We start from the raw sequence: 10535 nt of genomic DNA on the forward strand, positions 1-10535 counted from the left end.
GTTAGTGTGAGTGTCCCACTTCAGGTCCTGGGAGATGGTGGAGCCCAGGAACTTGAATGCCTTCACTGCAGCCACAGTGCTGTCCCTGTTGGTGAGTTGGGGGGGGTGCAGAGGGGTTTCTCCTGAAGTCCACAATCATCTCCACTGTTTTGAGAGTCTTGAGCTCCAAGTTGTTGTGACCGCACCAGACAGCCAGCTCTTTAACCTCCTGTCTGTAGGAGACTCGTCTCTGTCCTGGAAAAGGCCGATGGCTGTAGCGTCGTCCGCAAACTTCAGGAGCTTGACAGACGGGTCATTAGAGGTGCAGTCGTCGGCCTGTTGTCAACAAAATTTTGTTGTATTGTTTACAATGACGATAAAGTACCTTACCCTTAATTATTATTATTATTATTAGTAGTAGTAGTGATGGAAACCATTAGCATTGATCAATTATAATAAATGAAAAATCGTTGGAAAAAAAAGAAAGTAAGGACGACAGAGACACAATACATAAAGCTATAAAATAAAGTTACATAAAATAAAAATAAAGTAAAATAAAGTACATTTTAGGCTTTTTTTAATTGTTAATCACCAATGTAAGGGTGTTTATTGTTGAGTTTATTGGTGGAAAAAAAAAATATATATATATATATTACATGTGTGAATCACTGTATAAAATCTGCACTCATCAATATAAAATTTACGCATAAAAAATACAAGAAATTAAACGAAATAAATAAATAAACAAAAGTCTGTAGAGTTAAAATGGAGTCATGAAGTGACGCAACAACGTGCATGTGACATGACGTATAATTTGTGGGCGTGGCCTGTGTGAAAGGGCCGTCGGTGCGTCGCTTGTTTTGGTATTTTTGTTGCTTATTTTAATCATCATCTACGCGGAAGGATGGAAAATAAACCCGAGAATTGCAAGGTAAGCGAATAGAACTGATATAACATTCATTTCAGCACAATGTCGTACGTGTTTAAATTGTAACATGATGTTTTTATCAACGTACGATCGTATTGTTTAAGTTTAGATAGCTAAGTTTAGCTGTCAAACCGGAAGTGCACCTAATAAACAAGACGTAGGTTTGTTTTGTGACCATTTTTAGGTTTATGTAAGATTTTAAAGCTTTGGCTAATTGTCCTATAAGGTATCTAATTATAGACTGAATTGTTATTATTATTGTTGTTGTTGTTGTTATTGTTATTGTTATTATTATTGTCAACAGTCCACCATTTAGACTTGTTCAATGACTCACAGATCAGAAATTAAGTCTGTGGAATTTTAACCAAACACATAAGGTTACTGGAGTTCAATTTCCTGAACAGGAACCTGTAATTACTGTATAATCATCATTATTATTATCATCATCATCATCATCATCATCACCTCCACCTAGTACTTCATTCATGTGTCATGTGTCATGTGTCGATATTCTTCAGCTGAATTATTTTCTGTTGGTGTGGTCACCAGATGAGAGCATGAGTCACATGTCATCTTGTTCCCAGTGTAAAGGTGACATTTTTTTTTTTCCACAGCTGATATTTGAGAAGGAAGGAGTTTACCTTCACACCAATGCCAAGAGGAGCAACGAGGAGACGTCCATCCCTGGGTTCATCCGTATTGTAGAGCGGGTCAGAAAAACACACAGACGTTCAGTTTAATTCATGTTTTATGATCTGTACTGCATTTAACAACAGACATTCTCACAAACCCTTTCTTTCTTTTTTCATCTTTCTCTTTAATTCCTTCATTCTTGCCTTACTTCATTTTATCCTTCCTAACATTACTTCTAAACTATTTTTTCTTCCTTCCCTGCTTTTTTCCTTACATTTATTTTTCTTTCTTTCTTTCTTTCTTTCTTTCTTTCTTTCTTTCTTTCTTTCTTTCTTTCTTTCTTTCATCAAATATCAGAACCCTTGTTATAAAGAACAGTTTATTATGTCACAGTTTATTATGACTGTTTGCACATTAATGCTTCACACTTAGCTCTGTGTGTATGTGTGTGTATGTGTGTGTATATGTGTATATGTATGTGTGTGTGTGTATGTGTGTGTGTGTATGTGTGTGTTTCCTTGCAGGACGGAGAGCCAGCGTTGGAGTGGAGTCCAGTTCAGGATGAGGGAAGAAATGCACCGGCTGTCTTTTATGCCAAAAAGGTGTGAACCACTGAGCGTTTGTTTTATGAGTTGTTCAACTGTCTCCCGGTCTTACAAACAGATTGACCCTATAACTGAATCTCTAATTGACTCCTTGGCCGACTCTCTAATTGACTCCTTGGCCGAATCTCTAATTGACTCCTAGGCTGACTCTCTAATTGACCCCCTAATTGGCTCTCTGACCGACTCTAACTGACTCTCTAATTAACTCCTAGGCTGACGCTCTAATTGACTCCTAGGCTGACTCTCTAATTGACTCCTAGGCTGACTCTCTAACTGACTCTCTAATTGACCCCCTAACTGACTCTCTAATTGACTCTCGAATTGATTCCCAGTCTGACACCCACACTTGCCCGCCACAGATTAAAGACAGATTAAACATAATAAATAATAAATTAATAAAACACATTTATTTCCGCTTGCTTTTGCACATACTTTCTTTTATACAGTATGTTAGTTTTTGTTTCTATAATTTTTGTTTTATTGCTGTAAAGTTGCTGGTTGTTGATTTGTGACCCTGATCTTCCGTGTGTGCGATGATATTTTTTGACGATGGCTGTGAAGGAAGCCACGCCCCCTTTCCTGATAATTATAATGAGGAACAAAGTGATTCATCTTGAATGATGTGCGCTGAGGCTGTTTTAATCTCCCTTAGTTAGCTTCATAAGCAGACAGATAACATCACAGTTTAAAGGAAAGATAAAGGTGATGACAGAAATGATGTTTTTATTGCTCTGACAGGACGGTGAAGGTGGAGAGGAGGAGACCAGGTTTGACCCTGGGTACGAGCCCGACTGGGCCGTCATCAGCACAGTGAAGCAAAACAGAGAGAAAGAACAGATCCATACTAGCACAATAGAGACAGGTGCGCGCACACACACACACACACACACACAAGCTTCACCAACACTAATGTGGTAAAGTATATAATGACTGAATGTGTGTGTGTGTGTAGGTCACTGGGGTACGTTCTCACTGCCCCTATCGGAGCTCTACTCCCTGCGTCGTGCTCGTTTCTCTCTGGGCAGGAACTTTGTGGTGTTGACGAGTCGTAGAGGCGATCCTTTGCCCCCACTGCACTTCCACAGAGGTGGAACACGGGAACTACTCCGAGCCATGCAGAGATACATCCGCCTCGCACCGTGAGACACTCTATATACACACACACACACACACACACACACACACACACACACACACACACACACACACACTCAAGTACAGCTATTCCCTAAACTCTAACATTTATCGGTTCCTTAATAATTAATATCAATAATGTAATCAATAATATATATCTGAATTAATCTCAGGGTTCATTTGTTTATCTCTCCCTTCATCTGTATCTCTCTCTCTCTCTCTCTCTCTCAGGTCTCCAGTGGACGGTCGGTTGTTCCTTGCGTACCCTCATGACTCGGGTGCTCTCTCTCACTCCTTCGACGAACTGCAGATGTTTGATGACACCAGCTCAGACCTCGTATCTGTACGTTTAACACACACACACACACACACACACACACACACACACAGAAAATCTTCATCCTCTTTGGTCTTTTCCTATACAGAGGTTTATCCAGGACCCGTATGCAACCACGTTCGGCGGCTTCTCCAAGGTGACAAACTTCTTCCGTGGAGCTCTGAGACCTCCGGATTCTCCTCTGCATTCCCATGGAGACTTACACACACCTCGCTTATCTGACGACGAGCCTGGATTCGAGCTCATAACCTGCGTACGTAAAACTAGCAGCAATTAGCATGGGTTATTCTGGGCGGGGCTTAATCCTTATTCAGACTGCAGACTTGATCATGTGACCTCACCGTGTAATTTTATAATTTAGCAATGCTAGCTATATCATACAGCTAGGAACATTTGGTTTGTTACTTGGTTGAATCGAATCACTTCCTGTGGTAGCAGCAAGGGGCGGAGCTTGGTCCCCGGCCCAAGGTGAGCAGAGGGCGGCCTCTGGACGACTGGGAGCAGTTCCTGGACTCGGATGGCCGTGTCACAAATCCACAGAAGGTTAAGGAGCTGGTGTTCAGAGGGGTGTGTCCACTTTCCAGATGTTTCTTTCTCTCTTTCTTTCTTTCTTTCTTTCTTTGCTCCTTTATGGCTGTTTGTACAGTGTCTCAGTGTGACAGAGTTCATAACACAAGTTGTAAAACAGGAGGTTCAAACATCCTTACACACACACACACACACACGCACACACACACACACACACACACACGCACACACACACACACATACAGACACAAACACACAGATACAGATACAAACGCATACAGATACACACACATACAGATACACACACACACACACACACACACACACACACACATACAGACACAAACACACAGATACAGATACAAACGCATACAGATACACACTCATACAGATACACACACACACACACACGCACACACACACATACAGACACAAACACACAGATACAGATACACACGCATACAGATACACTCATCCTATTGTAATGTGGGTGTGTGGTTACTTCCTAATGTGCACAATATTAACGCTCTAATGTACTGTAATGTACAAAGTATTAACACTTTAATGTGCTCTAATGTACGCAGTGTTAACGCTCTGATGTACACAGTGTTAACGCTCTGATGTACACAGTGTTAACGCTCTGATGTACACAGTGTTAACGCTCTAATGTACACATTGTTAACGCTCTAATGTACACAGTGTTAACGCTCTGATGTACACAGTGTTAACGCTCTGATGTACACAGTGTTAACGCTCTGATGTACACAGTGTTAACGCTCTGATGTACACAGTGTTAACGCTCTGATGTACACAGTGTTAACGCTCTGATGTACACAGTGTTAACGCTCTGATGTACACAGTGTTAACGCTCTGATGTACACAGTGTTAACGCTCTGATGTACACAGTGTTAACGCTCTGATGTACACAGTGTTAACCCACAGTCTATAACTAATAATACTGTAATAAACCCTTAATGTAGCCTTTAATCTTTAATGTGACGTGTCATAACCCCTTGTGTATGCTGTAATATACACTGTATTAAGCATTGTTATTTATAATCAGTGTTCGTTATTGTAACTGGCTTGTGTAAAGGTTATAAAGCTTTGTGTTTATCTCCCAGGGCATCGTTCCTTCTCTGCGGAAGGAGTTGTGGAAATTTCTTCTGGGGTTTTACCCCTGGAACAGCACAGCCAAGGAGAGAGAGGACATCATTCGAAAGAAAACGTGAGTTATAACCCTGTAATAACCCTCTTATGAACCCCGTCCCTCTGCTGGTTCCGACTGTGTGTGCCGTGTGACCTTGTCTTGTAGAGACGAGTATTTCAGGATGAAGGTCCAGTGGAAGTCGATCAGCGAGGAGCAGGAGATGAGAAACTCCCTCCTCCGAGGATACCGCAGCCTGATTGGTCAGTTCCTCTCTCCATTTCCTGTTAGCTGACATTTAATAACACAACGATTTAAGGTTTAATCAGCATCCTTTTTCTTATTACTCAGAAACCATTGCAGCCTGACAGCTTCTTCTTCTTCTTCTTCTTCTTCTTCTTTTAACCTATAATTAACTAATTGACTGATGGAGCTGCATATAAAAATTAACAATTAAATAATGTACTATTAAAAGTAATAGCACTTACTAGCCAGTGCATTTACAATAACTGTTACCATAGAAACGTTAAGGTTTGAACATTATGAACTTGAAACATTACACGGATCAGAAATCCTCCAAAAGTACATGACTCTTTATTCCATTGTTACAACAGATCGGAAAATAGCCTTCAAGCTGGAAATGTTTACATAGAAAGATTTATTCGTATTATTTTATTATATTTATACTTTTTATTCTCTTTGCAGCAGAAATATTCATGTTTAGGCAAATAAATAAGTGCAAATTTTAGTTACAGTCAGTGGTTTAGTGTCTTAAAGAAAAAGATAATAGCTGAGTATCAGTATGGGTTCATGCTCATGATTTCACTATCAGTGTTTTTATGTGGTTTGTTGTGATTGGACAGAGAGGGACGTGAATCGGACAGACAGACAGAATCCGTTCTTCTCTGGGAACGAGAACCCGGGCCTCACACTGCTGAACGACGTGCTCATGACCTACTGCATGTATAACTTCGACCTGGGTAAGTCTGTGTGTGTCTGTGTGTGTGTGTCTGTGTGTGTCTGTCTGTGTGTGTGTGTGTGTGTGTCTGTGTGTGTCTGTCTGTGTGTGTGTGTGTGTGTCTGTCTGTGTGTGTGTGTCTGTGTGTGTGTCTGTCTCTGTGTGTCTCTGTGTGTCTCTGTGTGTCTCTGTGTGTCTCTGTGTGTCTGTGTGTGTGTGTGCGTCTGTGTGTGTGCGTCTGTGTGTGTGCGTCTGTGTGTGTGCGTCTGTGTGTGTGTCTGTGTGTGTGTGTGCGTGTATGAGCTTGTCTGTGTGTGTGTCTGTGTGTGTCTGTGTGTGTCTGTGTGTGTGTGTGTGTCTGTGTGTGTGTGTGTGTCTGTGTCTCTGTGTGTGTGTGTGTGTGCATGTGTCTGTGTGTGTATGAGCTTGTCTGTGTGTGTGTCTGTGTGTGTCTGTGTGTGTGTGTCTGTGGTCTTTTGTGAGTGTCTGTGTGTATGAGCTTGTCTGTGTCTGTGTGTGTGTGTGTGTGTCTGTGTGTGTGTGTCTGTGTGTGTGTGTCTGTGTGTGTGTGTCTGTGTGTGTGTGTCTGTGTGTGTGTGTCTGTGTGTGTGTCTGTGCATGTGTCTGTGTGTGTGTATGAGCGTGTCTGAGCATGTCTGTGTGTGTGCGTGTGTGTATGTGTGTGTGTGTGTGTCTGAGCGTGTCTGAGCGTGTCTGTGTGTGTCTGTGTGTGTCTGTGTGTGTGTGTGTGTGTGTGTGTGTGTGTATATATGTGCATGTGTCTGTGTGTGTGTATGTGCATGTGTCTGTGTGTGTGTATAAGCGTGTCTGTGTGTGTGTGTCTGTGTGTGTGTCTGTGTGTGTGTCTGTGTGTGTGTGTCTGTGTGTGTGTCTGTGTGTGTGTCTGTGTGTGTGTCTGTGTGTGTGTCTGTGTGTGTGTCTGTGTGTGAGAGACGCAGAGTACAGATGTGTAATACACAGCTCGGCCACTCAGTGGCACTGTTTCACTACTTAAATATTGTGGTTGTTTTCTTCTCAGCACACATGACGATGATGATGATGATAATGATGATGATGATGGTCTCTGTGTGCAGGTTATGTCCAGGGTATGAGTGATCTCCTGGCGCCGCTGCTCTTCGTCACTCAGAATGAAGTGGAATCTTTCTGGTGTTTGACAGGATTTATGGAGCTACTGGTGTGTCTCTAGAAATGTTTTATATCTTTATTTTACACAAACACACTGAGAGTCAATTAATAATGTTTGTTGTTCCCTCACTAATGACAGTGATTATGGTTTCAGCATCAGAACTTTGAGGAATCTCAGGAAGCGATGAAACAACAACTGCTCCAACTCAGCCTTCTGTTACGAGCGCTTGATCCTGAACTGTGTGATTACCTGGGTAACTAACACACACACACACACACACACACACACACACAGACACAAACACACACACACACACACACAGACACAGACACACACAGACACAAACACACACACAAACACACACACACAGACACACACACACAGACACACACACAGACATACACACACACAAATACACAGACACACACCGACACACACTGACACACACATACACACATACAAACACATGCGCATACACATACACACACATGCGCACACACACATGCATATACACACACAGACGCACACACATACACACACATACACACGCACGCACATGCATGCGCATACACACACACACTCTCTCACACACACTCATGCTCTCTGTCCTCTGTCTCACACACAAACTCTCTCTCTCTCTGTCTCCTTCACACAGATTCTCAGGACAGCGGTTCTTTGTGTTTCTGCTTTCGCTGGCTGTTGATCTGGTATAAGAGAGAGTTCTCCTTCGATGATATCCTGCACCTGTGGGAGGTATAATCACACACACACACACTCATTTTTCATTTCAAAGTCTCATTAAAACAACCCTCTGTATCTCCTGTTGGTTGCTAGGTTCTGTGGTCTGGTCTGCCTTGCTCTAACTTTCACCTGCTTATTGCCTGCGCCATTCTCGAGTCCCAGCGGGGGGAGCTGATCGGCTCCAACCACGACTTCAACACAATCCTTAAGGTGTGTAATACAAAGTGCTACAGAGTGGGTTTGTGCTCAACTCACTTCAGTTCGTAGGGCCATTTCACTCTGTGAGTGTGTGTGTGTGTGTGTGTGTGTGTGTGTGTTGCAGCACATCAATGAACTAACCATGAGGCTGGATCTGCAGATGATGCTGCGGGAAGCTGAGGGCATTTATCTACAGCTGGTCCAGTGCAAGGTGAACATTCACTCACTCACTCACACACACACACACACACACACACACACAGAATGCATGCTGTTGAATTATTGTTTCTGATTGGTCAGAAAATATTGCTAAGATTAGTACAGTCTTTCTTTCTTTTGGCATTGGTTCTTGAATTGATATCAGCAAGTTATAAAGCTGTAACTTGAAGTTTTCTGACATTAATTGTAGCTGTAAATGGATAATAACTTTGACATGTTGTTCTTTTAGCACTTTGATGGTATTAATGCCTCCTTGTCTTATAAGCAGAATAAAACATGGTGGTGTGTTGTTAGAGTAAAATAATCTGTGTGTGTGTGTGTGTGTGTGTGTGTGTGTGTGTGTGTGTGTGTGTGTTTTCGTGTCACAGGAATTGCCGGTGAAGGTTCGGGAAGTTTTAGGAATCTGCGTAACCTCCAGTTCGGATGAGGAGAGTTCAGAGTCGGAGCCCAGAGAGACGGACGGACTGCTCAGCCAATCAGCTGCAGCGGGCGTGGCTGTTTGTCAGTCAAGTAACCGGAACGCCTCACACGGCCAACCTCCTACTTACCCGTAATCCCTGTAATTCACGTGTTTGCTGAGAAATTCTCAACGATACCCGACACATAACTACATGACATAACAGTTCATAAAGGAGTCGTTAATGCTAATGAACTGTAACTGAGTTTTTCTGAAGAGCCTGACAGAAAGCTTTACTATATATTACTGTACTTACAGGGAGGGAAAAACCAGACAATACACAATGCTGTGTGTGTGTGAGAGTGTGTGTGTGTGTGTGAGAGAGAGAGAGAGAGAGAGAGAGAGAGAGAGAGAGAGATATTAATGATGTATAAACAGTATTAACTATGTAATTGGGGTAAATATATTACTGGCTCCTGGTACACTGATATTACCTGCTTCTAATGAAGCCCTGCCCACATATTATATAGCCACGCCCACTTGTACCATGCTAATAATAATGCCCATAAACCCCAGCCATTCCTGAAATAAACAATACTTTCGGATAAAGCTCCATCATTATCTATCCATCTATCTATCTATCTCTCTCTCTCTCTCTCTCTCTCTCTCTCTCTCTCTCTCTCTCTCTGACAATGAGACAATAACAGTTTGAAATATTCTGTTGTACGGGCCACAGGTTGAATCCGTGTGTATTTTATTTTACACTAATTTCCTAAAGGTTTATTGAGGTGATTAGGTCATTATTAGCATTATGTATAACTCTGTATGTGTAATTGTTTTGGTTTCCTTTTATTGTGTGCGTGCGTGCGTGCGTGCGTGCGTGTGTGTGTGTGTGCGTGTGTGTGTGTGTGTGCGTGCGCGCGTGTGTGTAAGAGATCTATTATGTGATGTTTCTGCATGTTGTGTTGAATCTCTATCTCTTAGTTGTGTGGCTGTGTTTTTGTTCCTGTCTCTTTGCGTCATTGTGTAACTTTAAACAGTAGCGTTACACTACAGTTAGGACACAATCACCTCCTCATGCACATTTGCATGGCTTGGATTATCACATTAGATATTAATGAAATATTAATATAAATATAAAGATATATATTTTGTTTGGTTTTTTTAATCAGGACTGCGTTCACACTTCACATTTCTAAAATCTAAAATAAAAAATGAAGCTGATGTAATTTTATTTCTAGCTGCATTTTCTGACCTCGTTACCACACGTGTGTGCGTGTGTGTGTCTGAGTGTGTGTCTGTGTGTGTGTGCGTGTGTCTTTGCGTGTCTGTCTGCCTCTGTGCCTCTGTGGGTGTGTGTCTGTGTGTGTCTGTCTCTGTGTGTGTGTGTATCTGTGTCTGTGTGTTTCTGTATCTGTGTCTGTGAGTGTGTGTCTCTGTGTGTGTGTGTGTGTGTGTGTGTGTGTGTTTTGAGACACGGCGCAGGAGAAGTCACTTTCTCTTCAGTGTTTGGGACAAAGCAGGAATCCTACATGTAAATCCCTCATGTTTATTTGTACAGGTTTATGAAGCTCCGCCCATATTTAA

At 42.1% G+C, this 10535-nt stretch overlaps 1 protein-coding gene across 1 annotated transcript; it reads left to right on the forward strand.

The window, feature by feature from the left end:
• Positions 1 to 767: 767 nt before the first annotated feature.
• On the forward strand, positions 768 to 10177 carry tbc1d17 (TBC1 domain family, member 17). Its single transcript, XM_060891874.1, has 17 exons — positions 768 to 910; positions 1522 to 1617; positions 2065 to 2142; positions 2884 to 3007; positions 3098 to 3284; positions 3511 to 3622; positions 3705 to 3869; positions 4055 to 4183; positions 5266 to 5369; positions 5457 to 5551; positions 6152 to 6268; positions 7341 to 7441; positions 7547 to 7646; positions 8049 to 8146; positions 8228 to 8344; positions 8457 to 8543; positions 8920 to 10177. The coding sequence occupies exons 1-17, from the start codon at positions 884 to 886 to the stop codon at positions 9103 to 9105; spliced, it is 1923 nt and encodes a 640-aa protein (XP_060747857.1). The 5' UTR covers positions 768 to 883; the 3' UTR covers positions 9106 to 10177.
• Positions 10178 to 10535: the final 358 nt, after the last annotated feature.

This window comes from Tachysurus vachellii, chromosome 18 (genome assembly GCF_030014155.1).
Source record: "Tachysurus vachellii isolate PV-2020 chromosome 18, HZAU_Pvac_v1, whole genome shotgun sequence".
NCBI classification, from domain to species: domain Eukaryota; kingdom Metazoa; phylum Chordata; class Actinopteri; order Siluriformes; family Bagridae; genus Tachysurus; species Tachysurus vachellii.